The 23,018-nt window shown below is 48.8% G+C and overlaps 1 protein-coding gene across 1 annotated transcript in view; it reads left to right on the forward strand.

Annotated features, from left to right (window-relative positions):
• Positions 1-23,018, forward strand: part of LOC149369695 (uncharacterized) — a 97,290-nt gene that overhangs the window by 32,138 nt on the left and 42,134 nt on the right. Inside the window, exon 6 of the mRNA XM_089576289.1 lies at positions 12,610-12,857. Within this exon, the coding sequence (XP_089432415.1) occupies positions 12,610-12,857 (248 nt within the window). The remainder of the gene's footprint in view (positions 1-12,609; positions 12,858-23,018) is intronic.

The following is a 23,018-nucleotide window of genomic DNA, read 5'->3' on the forward strand; positions in this document are numbered from 1 at the left end:
AGGAGACCGAGGAAGAGTGCGTTAAGCGTCTCTAAGGACGAAGCGGCTACACGGGCCCGCATAGCCGGCGACAGTGCATCCACGGCGACAAATGACGGTGAATCGAGTTCTGCGTCTCTGAAAGACCAGAGGTGCCGTCGCCGCGCTCGCCAGTTGCGCATGCGCAGTAGCGGCGCATAGCCAGCGTGCCGGGGCCGCCGCCGCTGCCGCGCGCTCTCCATCACCTCTCTCTCTCTCCTCGTTGCTTTCGCAATCCTCCAGGTTTAACCAGAGCTAAACCACTGCCAAGACTCTTGCTACTCCTCCAGGTTTAACCAGGGCTAAACCACAGCCAATTTTTTTGCTAATGCGGCAAACCAATGCGTCATACAGTTTTTCAGTGCCGTTTGCGCTGAAAGGCTGAAGGGGCGTGAAGTGAAAAGTTTTCCACGTTCGTCGCAAATTTGCCGGACCTTAATGCAGAGCGAAAACTGTTTTTTTTTGCAGATCTGTTGCAATTTTCCCCTTTTACTTATTTTTATATTTTGTTGTATTTCTGTTTATTTTTCAATTTATTTATTTATTTTTTCAACTTTAATAATTTTATTTAGCTCTCCACTCTAGCCCAATGGCGTTTCGCCTACCGACATGACCTTGCAGAACGGGAGGCGTGTTTTATTATTTCTATTTTGCACTCCGCTGCCCCCCAAGGTCGTTTTGCATCGCGATATGACCTTAAATCGAGAGCAGTTGAGGTTTCGCTCAATAAATCAGGACTTTGACTTCTCCTTTCGACTTCTCCTTTTGGGGCGGTACACAGGCCAAAGGGGAGCACCTTGAACTCGTACAAACCGTCGGGGGTTATGAACGCGGTCTTTTCACGGTCACGTTCATCGACTTCGATCTGCCAGTACCCACTGCGTAGATAAAGAGAGGAAAAGTAGCGGGCATGACGCAGGCGATCGAACGAGTCATCAATTCGGGGCAATGGATAAACGTCCTTTTTAGTAATCTTGTTGAGGCGACGATAGTCGACGCGGAATCGGAGAGTGCCGTCCTTCTTGGCGACCAGCACAACGGGCGAAGCCCACGGGCTTGTTAACGGCTGGATTACCTCGTCGCGGAGCATTTCCTCAACCTGCCTCCGAATCACCTCCCGTTCTTTCGCAGACACACGATAGGGGTGGTGTTGTATAGGCCTCTCGCCTTCATCCACTACAATGCGGTGTTTAGCAACCGATGTTTGCCGACCTTTAGAAGTGGTCGCAAAGCAGTCACGAAAAGAGTCGAGGATCATGTGGAGGCGGTGTTTCTGATCGGCGGTTAGGTCGGGGTTCACGTCAGTCATAACGGGGGCGTCAGACGTCGACGCATGGGTATCGTTGAGGGACAAGGCGCAGTGGGAGACTGAGTCACTAATTTCATCGAAATAGGCTATGGCGGTTGCTTGCGGCAAGTGGCGGTATTCGGCGCTAAAGTTGGTAACAAAAAGCTGCGTTCGCAGTCCGCGGAGGGAAGTAACACCCCGCGCAACGCAGACTTGTTGACGGAGCAGTAACGACAGGTTACCTTCCGCAACCCCGTGAGGCGTGCGTGGGTTGGAGCATTCCACCGTAATAAACAAACTGGAGCGTGGTGGTAGCATGACATTGTCATCACACACGCGAAAAACAGGCCTGTCGGGCTCGCTGCTGTCGGCTATGGCACACTGAGGTGAGAACGTCACGACATGTTCGCGGAGGTTGATTATCGCACCGTGTTCCCGAAGAAAATCAAACCCGAGGATGAGGTCCTTCGAACAATGAGCCAACACAGCGAAGCAGGCAGTGAAGGTGACACCACGAATCTCCATTCTAGCGGTGCAGACGCCAAGCGGTGTCACCAGATGTCCTCCAGCTGTCCGGATGTGCGTACCAGGCCAAGGTGTCAGTCATTTCCACAGGACAAGCGCCAGACCACGACTCATGACGGAGAAATCGGCGCCGGTATCTACGAGAGCAGTCACGCAGCGGCCGTCAATGATAACCGAGATTTCAGCCGAAGCTTGTCACCTTCAGAAAAACGCTGTGTGGGGGAGGCCGGACTAGGGGATCGTTCTCGCGGTCGGGTTGGGGCGTCAAGCGGAGGCGTCTCTGTTCGTCGAAAAGTCGTCGGACTTAAGGGTCGTTCAGATTGTCCAATTGAAGCGTCAAGCGAAGGCGTCTCTGGGCGTCGAAAGGTCGTCGTGGCGTGGGGTCGGAGGTCGGATCGCATGATAACGTCGGTGAGCGGAGGATGTTCGTCGTTATGTCCGCTGACGGTGGCCCTACCTCCGGGGGTCGCCGTCCTCAGTTTTCCCGGTGCGGGCTGGAGGACTGCCGGACGTAGGACTGGCGGGCTGGTGAAGAAAACCGTCAAGGCGACGGTGACCTGGACTGACGTTGGGCAGTGGGTGCAGGTGGGACGTTGGCCGCTAGGTACTGACCGATCTCGCGGGGTCGTTCACCATAGCGTGGCAGGGGTACGTCAGGCGAAAAGCCACGCAGGCCAATCCGGCGGTACGGGCAGTGACGACGGATGTGGCCTGCTTCGCCGCAGTGGAAGCACAGGGGCCTGTTGTTCGGCGTTCGCCACATGTTTGCCTTCGTGACGGGTGGGCGGTCGTCTGGGAGCGCTGTCGTATACGGGAATCGGTGGGACGGCGTGGTAGGGGCAGGAGAGTAGAACGCCGGCGGTGGTGGCGCAGGTCTTCGCAATGCCTCGCTGTATGTCATCACATAGGGCGCTGGAGGTTGGGGAGGGGCAATGGGCTGCACCGTGCGGCGTATTTCGTCACGGACAGCATCCGAGATGGCGGTGACACTAGGAGGCTGCTCCACAGAGCGGAGCTTCTGCAGCTCTTCGCGAACGATGCTCCTGATGAGCTCTCGGAGGGAGGTGTTCTTTTAGACATCACTCTACCGGCGCCCCCGTGCGGTCTGTCTTCGACCTTTGTCGCGCGCTGGACTTCGTCCTCTTCTGCTCGGTGCTAGGGCCTGCCGGCTGCGCTCTGCCCAGTGTGCTCGCCAGGTACTGTTCGGCTAGGGATAGAACGTTCTGCCGGCGTCCGTGACAATATGAAGACTAGCATCGAGTGCAGCAGTATAGGAGTGGGGTTTGCTTGGTGCTGTTGACAAGACAAAAACTGCAGGTGTCTAAGACCTGGAACCAACATGTGTGATTCTGTGTAATATATGTGACAAAAGTTAAATAGTGAAGAGTGAAAGGTCTTCAATAAAAAAGGCAAAGCTAAGCTAAGGCTTAAATAATATACCCCGAGAGCCAAAGGACGTAAGGGATAAGGGTTGGGGGGGGGGAGGAGTAGAATGGAGTTTGTCAAGCGAAGGGTGCGTTCTTGTGTGCTGGTTTCGTCCGGGACGGTTTCGCGGTGGCCATCGATTAACCGGCCGCCTGCTAATCGCTACGACGGCGACGGCTGCGACCGAGGGGACAAATTACTAGAGCGAAGCTTATCGGCTGCGGCAGGTAAGGTCGGTGTGACGCATACATACGAGGGCGGTAGCGCAGGCACAATCATATTAAACAGATTTTATGCACGCAACGAGGCCACCTGTCACATATAGCTTCTTGGCTTTGCTTTTGTAGCGAAAGCTAGATTGGCCACGAACTTGCGATTTCGCTGTGGCAGTGCTCGGAGGAGGCACAGAGACCGACCTTGATCCGTTGCCTAGCAACCGCCGCAGCCGGCGGACGCCGTGTACTCGCCGCGCCATCTGGACCTCACACCGAGCGCCTCGCCGCGGAGCCGCCGCCGCCGTTTGGTATGACGCCACACCGCTTACCTCGTCGTTGGACCTGCCCTAAGGCAGACTTAGAGCCTAGAATAGACCACCCGAGTTTGATACAGTAGGAGCACGTGCTGGCCAGCGAGGACGAGGAAGCGCAACGATTTCTCGTACCCCGAGCCAGGATGGCAGCAGTCATGTGCGGCATCCTGGACCAAGGATCGACCACGGCGCCCAGTGACCCGTAAGGGTCAAGAAAACTAGTCGAAGGATTGAGAAGGAGAGCTCGCGTGCGCCGCAACGGTATTTGAGGCGGCATTATGGACGGCGACTTAGCTTTCGCTACGTATATCCTGGCATCGCCGAGCTAAGCCACTGGCATTTTTTCTAATTCCCGCTCATTTAGCTACTTGACATCGCCTCTCGTTTGGAGCATGTTAAGGTAGTTGGCTTAAGCGTGTTTGACCACGTTTTGGTACCTATTTCGAACTCATGTGGCTACAGGGCTTCGTAAACGAAAAAAAAACCAGTCACACAAGACGACGGACAACAAGAGTGTACACACCACAACGTCTTGTCCGTCGTCTTGTGTGACTGGTTTTTTTCGTTTACAATGTACCAACTGGCCCGCATTTCAACCCTTCTACAGGGCTTCGCCGCTTTATGAACCAGCACCACCGCTAGCGATGCGGGCTTGCACTTTTAACTCGGATGTCAACAGAATGTCCACGTCCATCGGCATGGCGGGTCTACGAGCATTCCACGGCGCACAATTTTCGCGAACATCCGGCGTGGTCTCCTGTTCTTCGCATCCCGTCAACGCGGCATTGAAATCCACAGCTGACTCACTGCGACGTTCGCAAGCCTCATGCGCATGCTGCGGCTGCTGTTACATGATACCCTACTGCCTGCACTAGTGATCCTCCTCTCCACCTGGTTTATAATTCACCGGTGTTTTTGGAAACTCTAATGGTATGCAATATTGCAAATGCCTGTAGGCACCCACGCTATGCCAATAACTGAGAAGCCACTATGCGCGTTTATTGGGCCATGCACAGGTAGTGACCATACGGCCATTGTTGGCAGTGCGAGTGGCTGAATTTCCGCCAATTTTTGGCGTTAATGGTGACCTTGCTTGTAAAATGTAGTAATGGGCCCAAATGCTAATCAAGGGTTGATTTTGGCGCCAATTTTCGCCTGTGTTATGCCATCAGTGGTTTTATTATTGGCATGCTGCTTGGGTAGGTGGTACCAGGCTGCCAGCTAATTACCACCACAACTTCTTTTTTCATTTAGCTAGAGAGAGAGAACTTTTAATTAGCATAGATTAATTCGCAGGAGCCGGGTGGTCGCGGCCCCTAGTCGAGGGCTCCGCGGGCGGCAGCTGACCTGCGGACTAGCTGGATGATCCAGGCTTGCTGGCCCAAGTTGTCGCTGGTCACGGCCTCCTTCTACTGCTCGTGTGTCGGGTGTAGCACTATTAATGTTTTGTCTAGTTTGTACTGGCATTCCCGAAATGTATGGTAGAGCGTGGGCCTTGATCCACACCGAATACAGTAACTTGGGTATTGTGTGGGTCTGACCTTGTGTAAAATGTGAAGACTTGGGAATTTGTTTGTTTGTTGTTTGTGTGTCGGTGAGAAATGTCTTCTTTCTAGCCTAACATATTCTAGCCTGTCACCTCCCCGCAGGGGGGCGTCCGCAGCATGCAGACGTTGGTGAGTGGCGACACCACGGGGTATCCCGAGCATCCGCAGGGACATCCCCGCAGGGGGATGATGGTGAGCATGCGTCACCACGGACCCGAGCATCCGCGCTTAGCCGTGCGTGGCATCGCCGTGTCCGGGGAAAAGGGGATCCTGGTGGTTGAGCCGATGCCGAGCGTTTGGACCCTTAAGGCCCCTCGGCGGAGGCAACACACCACTTTGGCCCCAGCTTCCTGTAAACGGCACCTCCGGCCTGACCCAACCGGAGGAAATCGGCAGTCGCCTTTTCCTGTCCGCCCCTCTGTCTTTCACTTTCCTATTTCTTTTCTAACTTTCCTGTATCCTCCTCTCTTCTTCGATTTTTTCCATTTTTCCTGGCGGCGAGGGTTAACCGTGTGTGACCACCTACACTGAGTTGAGTCATATTAGGTTATAGTTAAGGTGTACAGCCGGCGTGGGCAAGACTTTCTTTGAAGTTCCTGTCGCGTCCCCTTGTTGGACTCCATGGTGGGTGGCTGGCACCATGACCGAAGAACTGAATTTTTTTATGGCTCCCCCCCTTTCCAAACCAGATCGCCCTTTCAAAAGAGGGCGGACCGATGCAACAGCTCAGTTCCTCACAAGAAAAGAAACGTTCCTAAGGCATCATGTCATTCATAGCGAAAAAACAGAGCAACCAGCCAGAAAGATATCCCCATTCATAGTTACTAAAAGTCTGTCAGATGCCTTGGGCCTCGGCTACAGGGTAACAAAACCAGCAAGTGGTGACCTATTGCTCGAAATCAAAGATAACACGCAACATGAAAAACTTCCAAACATTGTGTCTTTTGGGGAGATTGCATTCTCTGTCACTGCACACCGATCCCTGAACGCTGTCAGAGGTGTAATTTCTGAAAATGATCCTCTTTTGCTCACCGAAAAAGAAATGTTGGAAGGACTTAGTGACAAAGATGTTGTAAATGTGCACCGAATAAAAGTCAGAAAAGATGGCAAGGAAATAGCAACCAAACACTTAGTACTCACTTTTGCCTGTAGCACACTCCCTGAATCTATTCAAGTTGGCTATGAAAAAATCCGAGTTCGCGCCTACATTCCAAACCCCCGTCGGTGTTTTAATTGCCAGAGGTTTGGTCATGGCTCCCAAAGTTGCCGTGGCCATCAAACATGTGCAAAATGTTTATCAAGAGAACATAAATCCGAGAATTGTCAAGCATCACCACACTGCACAAACTGCGAAGGCGAACACCCAGCGTATTCTAGGTCTTGCCCATCATGGAAGATGGAAAAGGAAATTATAACATTGAAAACAAAAGAAAACATTTCATTCAAAGAAGCACGTAATCGATTTTCACAGTCTAATCCATTCGCCTTCACAGCCAGGACAAACTTCGCGGATGTGGTGCGCAGGGGCGGTGCATCCCACCGCAATCCGGCGCCTGCCCAAGTCTCGTTTACTGGGACACAGGCAGCGCCATCAACGCCCCAGGCAGGACAGCGAAAGCTGCCCTGTCGTCTCCCAAAAAGGTCCAGCCGTCCCTTGAGTCGGCGGACAACCAGGCCACTCCCCGCCATGGGAGGCCTGACACCCGCACACGCACGGTTTCCTCGCGGGCTTCCAGCACCTCCTCCGAGGTGATGGATGTCACCCCTGGCACGTCCGTCCCGCTCGGGCGGCACAGCTCACTCGAGCGTCGCAAAGGATGGGCTAGAATAACGGGACCCGAAAAGCCAGAAACTTAGTTTTCAACTCAATCTTAAAAAAAACAACAAAAACAACAAAAATGACATTTTTAATTCAATGGAACTGTAGAGGACTTATAAAAAACTACAGTGATGTAACAGATCTTTTAAATTCACTTTCCCCAGTCATTTTTTGTTCACAAGAGACTAATTTAGGCCCGCAACACAAAAACATTCTGAAAAAATATCAAGTGTTTTGTTGCGACCGACAGCAAGCATCTCGGCTCTCTGGAGGCGCTGCTATCGTTGTTCAGAGTGGTGTTGCAGCTCGCGAAGTCAAACTTCAGACTAAATATGAAGCTGTTGCAGTCACCGTTCTTCATTTTAAAATGATCACAATATGTTCCATCTATCTTGAACCACATATAACAGTAACACTTGAGGACATGGAAGAACGTTTAAAACAACTACCAGAGCCATATCTTTTAGTCGGAGATTTTAATGCCCACTCCTCCTTCTGGGGAAGTGATCAAACTGATACTAGAGGTCGCATTTTAGAAGATTTTATACTGTGCAACAACGTGTGCCTACTCAATACAGGAAAGCACGTCTATTGCTCCCCAAGTACTGGAAAAACTAGCCCCTTATATTTATCTTTTAGTTCACCATCCGTTTTTACAGATTTTAAATGGGATGTCCTGGACAACCCTTATGGAAGTGACCATTTGCCGGTAATTATCAGCATACCATCGTCACCTTTAATCATCCAAAGTAAACCTCGCCGTTGGAAACTACACTTAGCCGACTGGTCACTCTTTCGATAAAAGGCCAGCCTGGATAATATATATTCCGATAGCCTTAGCGTTGACGAACTGAATGAAATCTTCACAACCTGTATCATAGCTGCTGCGCGCCCAGCGATTCCTCAGTCCTCGGGAGTGGTAAGACAAAACCAGAAGTTCTGGTATACACAACAATGTAAAGAAGCTAAAAAGAAACAAAATAAAGCCTGGGGAATTTTTCGACGATACCCAACACAAGAAAACCTTATCAGTTTTAAAAAGTCGAGAGCAAAATCACGTCACGTACGTCGCGGTGCTGATTAAACTTCCTGGCAGAATTATATATCATCCATAAATAGTACAATCACTTCCAAAAAAATGTGGGAGCAAGTTCGTAAACTAAATGGCAGCTTCTCCCCATTCATAATTACTTTTCTGACACCCCCTGGTACCCAAACAAGCATCGGTGAACAGGCAGACATACTGGGAGAACATTTCTCTACAACTTCCAGTTCCTCGCATTGTACACAGTCATTCTTAAAGTATAAGAACACAGCCGAAAAACAAAGGCTCCCAACAAACAGCAGTACCAACGAGCCTTACAATAACCCAATTACTCTTCAGGAAATCCATAAAGTTCTGTCAGCCGGTAAACAGACTGCACCTGGCCCAAACGAAATACATTATGAAATGCTAGCCCATCTCTCAGAGCCTGCCATAGAGGCACTTTTAAGATTTTTTAATAAAATATGGGTATCAGGAAAAATACCGGACACCTGGAAAAAAGCAATAATTGTCCCTCTCCTGAAACATGGAAAACCGTCAACTTCCCCTGATAGTTGCAGGCCTGTAGCACTCACCACAAGTTGTCTTGCAAAATGTTTTGAAAGCGTATTGAATACTAGATTAATGTTCATCCTCGAATCCCGTGAACTTTTGGACGTCCACCAATGTGGATTTAAAAAGCACGCTCAACAACTGACCATCTTGTCCGCCTTGAGAACACAGTACGAAAAGCTTTCATTCATAAACACTGTCTGGCAGTCTTCTTTGATATCGAAAAGGCTTACGACACTACCTGGAGGTTTGGCATTCTCCGCGACCTAGCATATCTAGGTATCCGTGGAAGGATGCTGAACTGCTTGAAAGATTTTCTATCCGACCGTTCATTTCAGGTACGCCTGGGTTCAACACTTTCGAGGAACTTCATTCAAGAAAATGGAGTACCGCAGGGATGCATTCTAAGCACTACACTCTTTATCATAAAAATGAATTCGCTAGCAAACCTAATTCCAAAGTCCATTATGTATTCAGTCTATGTCGATGACCTTCAGATTGCATGTACATCCTCCAGCTTATCAACCTGTGAGAGACAAATACAACTAACATTAAACAGACTAGCGATATGGGCAGATAGAAATGGTTTTAAGTTTTCCCCACAGAAAACAGTAGCGATTCTTTTCTCACTAAAAAGAGGCTTGCAGATCGACCCTACCCTACATTTGAACAGAACTATACTGCCAGTAAAAGGAAAACATAAATTTTTAGGCATAACATTCGACAAAAGACTTACATTCCTACCGCGCATGAACACACTAAAAAAGAAAGCCTCGCAATCTTTAAACATACTCAAAGTGCTCTCAAGGAAACATTGGGGGTCTGATAGAACATGTTTTCTGCACATATATCGCTAGTTGGTACGTTCCTCCTTAGATTATGGGTTCATTGTGTACGGCTCAGCAAGGCCATCATACCTAAAAAAATTAGATTCAGTACACAACTCAGGCTTGCGCCTCTCATGCGGTGCATACAGGACATCCCCCATAGTAAGCCTCTATGTAGAAACAAATGAACCCTCACTGGAAATTAGAACTGCTCTAACGTGTGCATATGTCCTTAAAGTACGGTCACTACCAAAACACATCTGCTATCCGGTTGTAACAAAATGTCCTTCTAGAATAATATTTGCAAACAAACCTCAAGCTACCAGGCCACTGCTCTTGCGTTTTGAAGAGATGTGCCAAAATCTCGATATGCAGGACACACTACCTGACATTGTCCGAAGACGAGACCCACCACCTCCATGGTACAATTTTTCTGTAATCTGCGATTTCACTCTTACACAGTTCCGTAAAAAGAAAACTCCACAACAACATGTCATACAAGAATTTCTTGCACTGAAAGAAAAATACAGTAGCTTTTCACAATTTTATACTGATGGTTCAAAAACAGATGTTTAGGTGGGAAGCGCGGTAGTACGGGGGAATTGGGAGGAAACAGTAAGACTTCCACAGTGTGCATCTGTTTTCACTGCCGAATGTTACGCCGCCGTGTGTGTTGCCATAGAAAAAATAGTAAACGAGAACCTCACACACACTATTATCTACACAGACTCCTTAAGTGTGCTTACAGCTCTCCACTCTCGAAATGCTATCACTCCTCTACTCGGTGAGATCACACACAACATAGTAACATCCACAGCTAAAGGACAAAACATAAAACTATGTTGGGTCCCAAGTCATGTGGGAATAAAAGGCAACGAGAGAGCAGATTTATGCGCTGCCCAAGCACGTGACAAGCAAATAAAAAATGTAAATGTGCCGCATCGAGACTGCATAAACTTAGTAAATCTTAAAGCAAGGCAAAAATGGCAATCTGCTTGGAATAGTGAAATAAACAAACTACATTTGGTAAAACCTGTTTTAGGAGAATGAAAGTCATGTGTACACCAAGAACGTTTTAAAGAAGTCATTATCTGCCGTCTCCGTAAAGGGTCACACGCACCTTACGCACAACTTTCTGCTCACGAAACAAGATAAACCAGTTTGTACATGTCGAGGTGAACTTACAGTTAACCACATTTTATTTTCATGTTTGAAACTAGAAAAACTAAGGAAAATGTGATTTTCTCTGTTTTACAAGCAAACCACTCCTTTCCACCCAGCGCTACTCATAGGCGTTAATGCAATTGTGGACGTATCTTGTGTTCTTAAGTTTTTAATTGAAGCAGGTTTGCTCAACAAAATATAAATCATGACCCATAGCTTCGCATGATGTCCCTCAGCCACTTCCTCACTCGTGAAGAAAGGGCTGAGGCTTTTATTTGATTGGTCGGGGTCCTCGACATCCTTGCCCAGCCAAGGATGGCCGCTGAGGCTACCTGACCTTTTTAAAGCTTTTACCTTTAGCCATTAGCCATTTTTAGCCATTTTTAGGCCCTTTACACCACTGATCACCTTTTCCCATTTTTATTCAATCGCACAGAAATCATTATACCTTGTGTTTGGCGCATGATGGCCTTAGCTGCCTATGTGCCATTAAACCCAACACAACACAACTCTAGCCTGTCACCGTATGGTCACAAAAAGGGGATGGGGTAGGGATTGGGCTCCGCCGGATTTGTAAGAACTCCGGCTAGATCATTCGCTACCTTGTTTCCGGCTAGGCCTTCGTTGCCAGGTGTCCTTGTTATTCTCTGTGAGCCTGAGAATGTAATAATAGTGTTCTCCCCCTTCCGTGAAGTTTTCCAGCAAGGTAGTTTCTTCAGGCTTGTTGGGAGTCCGTCACTATGTGTGATAACTTCCCTTGTTGGTTTTAAGTGCTGAAGGTGATGGCTGTAGCCATCACCAAGGAATAGCGTTGCGGGATAGGCTTGCGCCACCAATGCGCCCCCTCGAAATTGTTATCCGATTGTGTTGTTACGCTGTCGCTATTATGCTGTCACTTCGCCACCCGCAAGTTGGCAGCAGCCCCCTGCCAAGGTTGGTACTTGAAAGAGCCAGCTGCAACTGTCACGGTTAATTGGAGACAAAGTGGAGGTAATCCCCTCCTCTTGTAGGACAGAGAGTGAGACTGAAAGTAGCTGCCGGAGGGAGAGCCCTGCCACTGTAGAAGGTTGCTGCCACCACGGTGGTTCAGTGGTTATGGTGCTTGGTTGCTGATCCGAGAGACGCGGGTTCTACCCCGGTCGCGGCGGTCGTGTTTCGATGGAGGCGAAATGCTAGAGGCCCGTGTGCTGTGCAGTGTAAGTGCGTGTTAATGAACCCCAAGTGGTCGAATTTATCGGGAGTCCTCCACTACGGCGACCCTCATAACGTGAGTCACTTTGGGACGTTGAGCCCCATAAAACCAAGCCAAACCTTCCAAGGTTAGTACAAGAAAGAGCCAGATACGACTTGCCGCGGTGGGCAGGTGAGAAAATGGAGAGATAAATCCACCTCCTCCCCTTCTAGAGGAGAGGCAGGAAGGTTGCTACAGTGGGAAGAACCTTGTCCCAAGATTAAGTTAGCACACGTAAGAGCCAGCTGCGACCTGCCGTTGTTGTCAGGTGGCGTAATGGAGAGTCAAATCCTCCTCTCCACTTACATTATATGTGTGGTCGTGCTTGGTGACTTATAACCTGTTTTTTATGCATTCGGACTGTCACAGTTAAAAACATATTGATATCCTCTAAGATTTTACGTCTGTGCCTCAATATGCTGAACACTTGCCGCCAAACGCCAAAGCATTGTTACCGCCCAACAATGAAACAATGCCATTATCATACGACTGCTGCATTTCCACGTCCGTGTTACAAGTGTTCTGTGGAAACGTGCATTCCTGCTGCGTAAAAGTCACTGATGTGATGTGAAATTTTAAAAGTTTGCTCAGGGCTACGATTTATGGAACAATGTAGCATTACGTTTCATTGACTCGCAGGTGCGGGTGGATCGGTTGAGCTGGCACGTCAAACACTTGCTGCGTGGTCTCGCGGCGACGAGGTCGTTGCGGCGCCTCACCGTCAAGTTCGCCTTCTCCACCCGCGAGATGCACTGTCTCTTGCTCGCAGCTCGCGACTGCGCATCACTCGAGGAGCTGCACATTCCGCGCCTTCGGACCATGGCAACGTATACCATGAGTGACGCGGTACGGCTTGCGGACAGCAGGGACAAGGTGACCGTTGGCAAGTGAGTGACCGGCCTGTTAGGTAGGCTTTCCATACGTGGCTTTCAGAATTGGCTCAAGAGGAAAGCGTAGAAGTACATTCGGAACGCACACACGCATTATTTGCGTCCTCTGTACTACTACGGCATACGCCTTATTTGCCCCATTCAGCGGAACCCATCGCGTGTTAACACTCGGTGGTCGTCCTCAGGGATGGCGTCCTTATGCAACCCTGCAGGTGGCGGTTATATGAATGACTTGTCACACAAGGTTGCTCCTGAAGCACAACCTGGATCGCATAAAAGCCCCTAGTGGCAGCACCTGCAATTGCAAGGCAGTGGCGCACCTCTTAACCGCTGCACCACTGCGCAAAGAGGCAAGAAGCGTATGAGGACTCCCAAAAATATATGGATGTAAAGTTAAGAATAACCCCATGCAGACGCTCGGCGCATCCGAATGCCGCGACATGCGGTAGCTGGTGAGGGAGGCGGGTGCGGGCCCTAGTACGGCGGCGTCTGCTTTCAAAGTTAACGCGCAGGTCAAAAGGGGTGCGGCGGCGTAGCGTCGGTGTCGCGGTGCCGGCTACATATAGCCATGCAGAAGTAGAATTGCAAGGTTCATGGCATCCCTTTACATCACGATGCAGCGCGCGACGACTGCGTTCACGAAGTGAACCAGCGGAATTACGCCTTCTCACACTTAAGCAGGCTAAACTGTCTCCTCCGACTTTTTTTTAGACCGTTTCGTTTGCGTAATCGACAGCTGTTTGGGTTATTATTCGACTAATCGGATTGTAGTATACCGGGATTATCCTTTAACGAAAGCTTCATAAAACCGTGCCACAAGTGAATCAGTTGTGATGCTCATTAGGAATCGTAGAGCGTTAGTTCGAATTAGCTCGCTCCTTATTTGACACTGTCATCTTTGGCCTTCACAGTGCCACCTGCGACGTGTCTAGGTTAATAGATTGAAAGCGGAGAGACCCAAAATCCCCCTATAAGAATGAAAGCGGGAGAGAGCTTGGGAGGCGACCAGTGGCCTAGAGGCTTGGGCGTCCGCCTGTGCTACAGGAGTTGTTTGGTCCAAATCCCACCGAAACCCTGTGCATATTATCACTGTAGTACTGGGAAAAATCCGGATTCAGCTTTGGCTGTCTGCCTTTGCAAGAAAAAAACCAGATCATATCCGTGAAAAATTCTTTGCTGCCACACCTGAGGAAACAAACTTTCGTGTTCACCCTCGTAACCGAGTTGTGACTTTTTGTTACAACCTTTATCCACAAAGCTGTATCTTGGGCTAGTTGACTGCTAATGATTTTGACGTAATCCTGCCATTTGCCCTGTCTCTATCTCACTTGTCCCCGTCTTCTTGTCCGCTTACATTTTTGTCTTTATCCACGGTTTCGGTAAAAACTAGCAGAAAAGGACGCGTTCACGAGAAGGGATGGACAGGACGACGCTGGACTGTTTTCTTGTGAACGCGTTATTTCCTGGTTGTTTTGTCCGCAACCAAGGCATCTACCGGCTTATGAAGCTAGGCTTTATCCAGCGTAAACGGCTCTTTTCACCGCTCACTTATTCAGAATAACTGCAGAGCTGTTTCACAACTATTTTATGCGAGATCTCTCGTTGCGCAGTTGAATTTCTTGGTTCGTCCAAAACATTGAAGAAAATGCAAGCGCAGGCCCTCTTAGGGGTGGTCGAAGCCCCATTTTTCATGAATTTCATTCTGCAGAAGCTAAGCAGCAGGCACGGGGAAAGCTTGTACCGACTGCATCACCGGTGTGTACCTCGCTACACCGGGGATTGAACCGTGCGGCTCGTGCTCGCGAGGCGGGTGCTGAAGCCATTAGCTCGCTTCTTATTGTTAACCTAGAAGACTGGAATGAAATCTCAACCCTGTAATAGCCCCGAAAACGAGAACAAAGAAGTACCTGCTGAAGACTAAACGCAGATGCAGTTTATTAACGCTTCTACGCAGTCGTCTTGGCGCCATACAGTTAAAATTCAGTTTCGGTTGTGTTCAGTTTAGTTTTAAGACGATCATACAGTTAAAGACCCCGTTCACCAGAAAAATCGGCGTTGTCGTCATCGGCGGCACCGGCGTGAAAGAAGCAAAGTCATCCACCTGCCACCTAAGTCACATGACCTTGTCACGTCATCCCAACCTGTCCACCGACTTGTCAGCAAACTTCTCACGCTAGCAGGTGACATTTAAGTTAATGAATGGTCGCGAATGGTTGCACGGCAAGATCAATCTGGGTCTCACAAGCACCAGCGCTGGCTGTGGTTGATGCGCCGGGCAATGGCGCATCGCCTAACTGTTTCGCCAGAAGTGATATGACGACTGCCGCAACCTATGAGTGTGAAGTAGAGAATGAAGAATTCAACATATATGGGCCTGTAGGCACAATATAGGCGACAGAGGAGTAACTGCGCGGGAGGGATCTCCAATTCTATCTAAGTGTAAAGTTATTTAAGTGTAAAGTTAAGGTTAGGTTGTGCATTATGTGATGGTCAAAAGACTAGTATCTGTGTCCACGAGCTGGTAAGAATGATGACTCCAGGCGGCTGAAGGCTTCCATTAATGCTATTGCGTCATTACGTTAAGAAAGAGGGCAAGTGTCATCTAAATTTTGTTGATGCCGTTGGAATAGTTTTCTTCGCGTTTCTTTGGTCGCTGACAACCCATATGGCTGTTTAAGAAATAGGCACTCCTAGGATATGTTAGGTGCTGACCCTGCGTCCTGCGACCAGATCTTGTTCGCTGCTCCTTGGGCTTCTCTCGAACGCGGACAGATCCCACCTTACGATGGGGGCCCGTCTAGTCTCCAAGCTGCGGCGGCCGTAATGCAGGTGTTGCGCGTTCGTTCGGTGCCGCGGCGCGTACGTGCGCTTCATGTGCGGCAAGGCACAAAATGATTGAAACTGCTGTCGCCACTGAATAATTTTGGGCGACTTCATGTTTTATTTTCTGGGACTGCATGGAATGGGTGCAAGAGCAGCGAGGTCGCTGCCCTGCGATCCTTACCAGCTCGTTATCGAAATGGGTTCACTGCAAAGTTTTTTCCATTCATCCGCACGAATGCTGAGAGCATAGTTGAGTATACCGACTCTTAAATATAAAAGGTCGGCCGCAACGCGCATTCTTTCACATTTGGGCCAAAGAACGTCCGCATACATTCAGACATTGCTTGAGCAGTCCAATACGCCGACGCTGTGAGATGATGCCCGCCATGTAGAGAACATGGTTAACTTCAGCCAACTGGGGTTCTTTAATGGGCAAAAAAACCTTAAGGGCGTTTCCACATTTCGCCTGCATCAGAAATATTGCCTCTGCAGCCGAGAATAGAACCCGCGCTCTTGTGCTGCGTTGCCGAACGCCTCCACAGATATACGAACGGGCACATAGACTGAAAGGAAACCAGTTGTACATTAAGGACGTTTTAATAGCTAATTTAGTGCACTTTTAGCTACGCGATGCGAAAATGGTTAGGGAAAATTCTCCTGGCGATCCTCCTGCTAAGTTGAACTTTTATACCGACACCAACGATGCTGAGCTGTTGTCTCCCCCAAGGAAAGACTGGCGTGCAGGCGAAGAGGTTAATAAGGCGATTCTAAATTTGAATTGGCGGATGTAAGTTGAGAATAATTGCTATTGGCATGGTAAAGCGACTTGTTTACCTCAATAATGTTAAGGCACGAAATTATCCATGGATCGTTCAAGGTTCCGGCAAATTATGCAGCTGCATATTTGTTATAAATCTTACCGGCATGTCGTACCATGTTTTGCGGCACCAAAATGTACAGCGGGTGGAAACTAGCCACGAGATCACCAGCCGAAATTCATTGCTCCGCCGCCGTTGCATGCATAGGGATTGCTGAACAACTAGAATATTAAGTACCTGAACCAGTGCACGGAACAAACTTTAGCGCTATAAATGCCGATGAAGACTTAAGTGAGGAGCCGCCTAAAAGTTTGATCGTGGAAGAAGGGCATGCTCCTTGATCAGCTGACACGCATCATGTACTCCATCCACCTGTTCGGAGTTTTTTTGTTTTGTTTTTTTAGGGCTCCATGACGGATCGGCGTCTTTTTGTTTCCCACGAGGCGTCCCCGAGGGCGCTGCGGCAGCGGCTATTGCGGACCGCTTGCTTGCCTGCTTGGCACACATGGGTACAGACTGTCGCTTTCTTGGAGGCTTTATTGAACTTGCCTTTTTGTAAGATATTTCGGATATCCGGGAAAAATACCGGACCCAACATTCGCCAACCGCACCGGTTTCTTGGGTGCGTTTAAAAGTGCCTTGCCATTGAACACGGCATAGTATGGTTTTATATCGTATGCTCGGGAACGTACTTCGCGTAGACGCTCTCGCTCGGTTGCGATATCCTCATAGCTCTGGGCCCCACAACGGCGTCTGATTCATGCAGACGTTGGTGAGTTGCGACACCACGGGTACCTGAGCATCCGCAGGAACATCACCGCAGGGGGATGATGGTGAGCAGTGCGCCACCACGGACCCGAGCACCCACGCTTAGCCGTGCGTGGCATCGCCGTGTCCGGGGAAAAGGGGATCCTGGTGGTTGAGCCAATGCCGAGAGTTTGGACCCCTAAGGCCCCTCGGCGGAGGCAACACACCACTTTGGCCCCAGCTTCCTGTAGACGGCACCTCCGGCCTGACCCGACCGGGGGAAATCGGCAGTCGTCTTTTCCTATCCTCCCCTCCATCTTTCACTTTCCTATCTCCTTTCTTACAACTCTCCTGTCTCCTCCTCTTTTCTCGGTGTTTTCACTTTTCATAGGCGGCTAGGGTTAACCTTGTGTGACCAACTACCCTGAGTTGCGTCATATTTGGTTATAGCAGTGGTGTACAGCTGGCGTGGGCAGGGCTTGGTTTTCAAGTTCCTGTCCCGTCCCCTGGTTGGGCTCAATGGTGGGTGACTGCCACCATGGCCGAAGAACATAATTTTTTATGGCTTCTCTTACAGCAAACAATGATCGCACCCCGAAAAGAGTGCGGACCGAAGACCTTAGAGCCCAGTGCTTTCAAAAAACGAAACAAACATTTCCAAAGTACCACATTGTCCACAGTGAAACTGAAAAAAATGCCATAAAATCGTCCCCATTCATGGTTTCCAAATGTCTGACCGATGCCTTGGGCACGGGCTACAAGTTGTCAAAAATGCCTAGCGGTGACCTGCTTCTGGAAATTAAAGACAGCAAACAGCACTCCAAAGTGTCCAGCACAGTTTGAATAGGGGACATTCCTGTCACAACTACTGCACACCGATCCTTGAACACCGTTCGTGGTGTGATATCAGAGTTTGACTTTCTCGACCTGACCGAAGAGGAAATGCTTGCGGGTCTCAAAGACCAAAATGTCACAAATGTACTTTGCATCAAAATCAGAAAAGAAAACAAAGAAATAGCAACCAAACATCTCGTCCTCACTTTCGACTCCAGCACCCTCCCTGAATATATCGAAGTAGGTTACTTGAAGATCAAATCTGACATTACATCCGAAACCCCCGAGGATGTTTCAACTGTCAGCGATATGGCCATGGGTCGCTGAGTTGCCGTAGTTGACAAACCTGCGCAAAATGCGCCTCACACGAGCATGTTTCTGAGAACTGAGTAGCCGCAGCCCTGTGCCGAGCAAACTGGGAAGGAGATGCCGCGCCTACTCAAGATCCTGCCCAAGATGGAAAACTGAAAAAGAAATAATCACTCTAAAAACAAAAGAAAACATTTCATTCAAAGAAGCTCGTAATCAACTGTCACACAACATCAACACATTCTCTTTCACTGCAGAAACAAATTTTTCTGATGTGGTGCGCAGGGGCGGCACACCACACCGATCTCCGGCCAATGCCCAGGCAAAGCCTGAGGCAGGGCCTTCCCCGTCCCCGGCAGGCGCAGCCAAGGCTACCCTGCCACCCCTCAAAAAGGGCTTGCCGGCCCCTCAGTCGGCTGTCCGCAAGGCTTCCCCCAGTCGGGAGAGGTTTGCAAACAGCACACCCGTGGGATCTCCGCGGGCCTCCAGAGCCCCTAGCGAGGCGATGGACACAACGGAGAGCTCGCCTCCGCTGCAGCGGCGGCGCAGCTCTCTTGAAAGAAAAAGAAAAGATAAGAGCCCGGTAATGGCACCCCCAAAACCAGTATCGTAACTTCTTAACTACACTCCCCAAAATTGTCCAACATGGCTTTCCTTATACACTGCAACTGCCGTGGAGTATTAAATAATTATTCGGACATAAAAGAACTTCTAAACACACTTTCTCATGTGGATTTATGCCTACAGGAGACAAACTTAAGTCCCAAACACCAGAATATCCTAAGGAAGTATAAAGTATTTCGATACGACCGAGAGCACGCTAACAGGCTCTCAGGAGGTGTTGCTATTATTGTGCAGAGTGGAGTTGCAACGCGCGAAATCAAGATTAAAGCCAAATATGAAGCTGTTGCAGTCACCATCCTCCATTTTAAAACAATTACCATATGCTAGGTATATCTACAGCCATATCTATCAGTAACACTGCACGACTAGCAACACTTTTAGAACAGCTACCAGAGCCATCTGGTAGTCGGTGATTTTAATGCTCACTCCGCTTTTGGCGAAGTACACAGAGATACTAGGGGTCGTAGTTTAGAAGATTTTATTCTGTCAAATAATGTCTGCCTGCTCAATACAGGCAAAAACACATACTGTTCTCCAAGCTCAGGAAAATTGAGCTGTATAGACTTGTAATTTAGTTCACCGTCTATTTTTATGTATTCTGGATGGGATGTCCTTGACAACCCCTAGGGAAGCGATCATCTTCCAGTAGTAATCAGCTTGTCGTCATCACCATCAGTCATCCCAAGCGAACCACGTCGCTGGAATCTTCACATAGCGGACTGGGAGCTGTTGGGACTGGGAAAAAGCCTCTCAAGAAAAAATATTTGCGGATCACCTAAATGTAGATGAACTAAATGAAATGATCACATCCTGCATAATTTCTATGGCACGACTGGCTATCCCTCAGTCCTCTGGGGTGGTTAGACACAACCACAAGTTGTGGTATGGCAGCCAATTTAGAGAGGCAAAAAAGGTACAAAATAAGGCCTGGGGAATTTTTCTAATATACCCCACAGACGAGAACCTTATAAACTTTAAAAAGGCGAGAGCCAATGCAAGCGCATACGTCGTAATGCCGAGAAAGATTCTTGGAAAAATTACATATCGTCCATAACCAGTTCAATCACAAGCAAAAAAATGTGGGGGCAAGTTCGTGAATTAAATGGCGACTTCTCCCCTTTTACAATTCCTTTTCTTACAGCCCCTGATACACAAACAAGTGTAGAAGAGCAAGCAGTCATCCTGGGTGAATATTTCTCACGTGTTTCCAGTTCCGCATACTACACAGAATCATTTTTAAGATACAAAAAACACAGCTAAGAAAAATAACTTCCAATAACTGGTTGCACAACTGAACCTTTCAATAGATTAATCACAATTTAGGAAATAAACAGAGTTTTATCTGCCGGCATACAGACTGCCCCAGGCTCCGATGAAATACGCTATGAAATGCTAGCACATCTTTCACAGCCTTCAATAGAAGCACTTTTGAAATTTTTTAACAAAATTTGAACACTAGGAAAAATTCCGGAAGCTTGGAAAAAAGCCATTATAGTGCCATTTCTGAAACCTGGTAAGCAGCCAACATCACCTGGCAGTTATACACGAATCGCTCTTACCAGCTGCCTCGCCAAGTCTTTTGAAAGCATATTAAATATCCGGCTAACCTTCGTGCTTGAATATCGGGAACTCCTTGACATTCATCAGTGCGGGTTTAAAAAGGCATGCTCCACAAGAGACCACTTAGTTCGCCTCGAAAATACTGTCCGAGAGGCTTTCATACACAAACAACACTGCCTCGCTGTCTTCTTCGACCTTGAAAAGGCATACGACACCACTTGGAGGTTTGGTATCCTCCGCGATTTCCGGCAGGGGCACCTTGTGTAACGAGGTGTTGGTGCTTGGCGCCACCACGGACCCTTAGCCCCCATACCGAATCTGTCATCCGTACCGTGGCGATAGGTTGAAAGGTGGAGGGAAGAAACCATGAACGGTGGCGGTCGAGGAAGTCGTCAATCCTCGGCCGATGGGCTCCTCGTTTGTTAGTGACTGCGACATTGCAACTAGCGTGGAAAGTACAAGGACAGCGACAAAAGGAACCGACGGGACAGCACGCTAGACTTCAACTGACGTTTTAATGCACACATAACAGATTTTTACATTTCTATTCGGCGCATGCTCAGGAGACTGTACCCCCGCCCCCTTCTCTTTATCACGAAGCAGGTTGTCATAACAAAGAGTAAACATTTAAACCAAATTGACGCGCAAGTTTTTTGGCAGATAGATTATCTCTTTTTTCGTGAGGGCTACTGAGGGTGTGCTCACGCACTTGTCCCCTGCCTTATCAATGCAAAATGCTTCAAATATCTCCCTATCACCCTGCCTATGAAGCCGCCTCAGCACTTTCTTGTGGCTAAAGAGTGGAACGCATTTTTCTTCATTACCGCCTGTTGTTTTTACTTTGCATTTGCGGCAATGTGCGGCCAAATGGCCCCCCGCCATCAGAGCTGCGACTGCAGTCCGGTGTTTTCGTAGCCTTTCTTTCAGGCACTGGGCTGTTTGGCCAATATAACATTTACCACAGGTCATTGGGATGAGATACACCAAACCGATGGTGCAGTTCACAAACCGCGTGGCGTGTTTTGTTGTCATCAATCAAGGCGCAACAATCATGTTTTGTTGCGCAGGTTTTTGCCTGGTAAGCATTGTTGACCATTCGGCACATCCTAGACAGCTTTTGTGGGGCTGTCAAAACGACAGGGATGCCGCACTTTCCCGCGGCCTTTTTCAGGCTGTGGGACAAGTTGTGCATGTAGGGCACAGGCACCGGACGTCCCCCCGGGCCGGCATTGCAGCAGCCTGCTGTCTTGCGTCCCTGTCGGAGCTCTTTAATGAGGCTCTCAGCGACAGACGCGAGTATGCTGTCAGGGAAGCAAGCGCTACGCAGACGGAGGACCTGTTGCTGAACACTCACGTTCACTTTGTGTTCACAAGACTTCTGCAGAGCTGCTCTTAGGCAGTTCACTGCTATCCCTCTTTTTACGGTTCTCGAATGGGCCGAATTATAGCTAAGAACAGGCTTTTTTGAACGAGGGATGTATGTCCAGCATAGTGAGCTACTACTAAAGCTAATGCTGAGGTCAAGGTAACGTAAGCAACCCTCATCAGGAACCTCATGAGTAAAACTCAGACCTTTACCACATTCTTGGAAAACACTAAAAACACCCTGCAGAATGTCATCTCTTCTATCAGGCGTCACACTTTTTAAAACAACAAGATAAGCATCAACATATCTAAAAATTTTGGCAACAAAAGTCTTGTCCAGACGCGAAAAACTTTCTTTGTCAATAGACGCTAAAAACAAGTCGCTTAAAACCGGTGCAATACGCGAACCAATACATATGCCTTGCTTCTGCAAGTAAGAAGCATTGTCAAATTCAACAAGTGTAGAAGAAAGGTAAAAGCTAAGCAATTCTAAAAAATTATCTACAGAAATCCCAGATGAATTTTGGAAGACAGTCACACCCAGCGCTTCAATTCGCTCTCTGACAGCTGTGCAGAGTTGTGTCTGTGGCATAGAGTAAAAAAGATGTACTACGTCAGCGGAAAAGGCATAAAACACGTCGCGTCTGTCGCTGAGAGCCTTATTAAAGAGCTCCGACGGGAACGCAAGACAGCAGGCTACTGCAATGACGGCCCGGGGGGACGTCCGGTGCCTGTGCCCTACATGCACAACTTGTCCCATCGCCTGAAAAAGGCCGCGGGAAAGTGCGGAATCCCTGTCGTTTTGACAGCCCCACAAAAGCTGTCTAGGATGTGCCGAATGGTCAACAATGCTTACCAGGCAAAAACCTGCGCAACAAAAACGCCACGCGGTTTGTGAACTGCACCATCGGTGTGGTGTATCTCATCCCACTGACCTGTGGTAAATGTTATATTGGCCAAAAAGGCCAGTGCCTGAACGAGAGGCTACGAAAACACCGGACTACAGTCGCAGCTTTGATGACGCGGGGGCCATTGGGCCGCACATTGCCGCAAATGCAAAGTAAAAACAACAGGCGGT

This window comes from Amblyomma mixtum, chromosome 1 (assembly GCF_055824585.1).
Source record: "Amblyomma mixtum isolate Tamu chromosome 1, ASM5582458v1, whole genome shotgun sequence".
NCBI lineage: Eukaryota > Metazoa > Arthropoda > Arachnida > Ixodida > Ixodidae > Amblyomma > Amblyomma mixtum.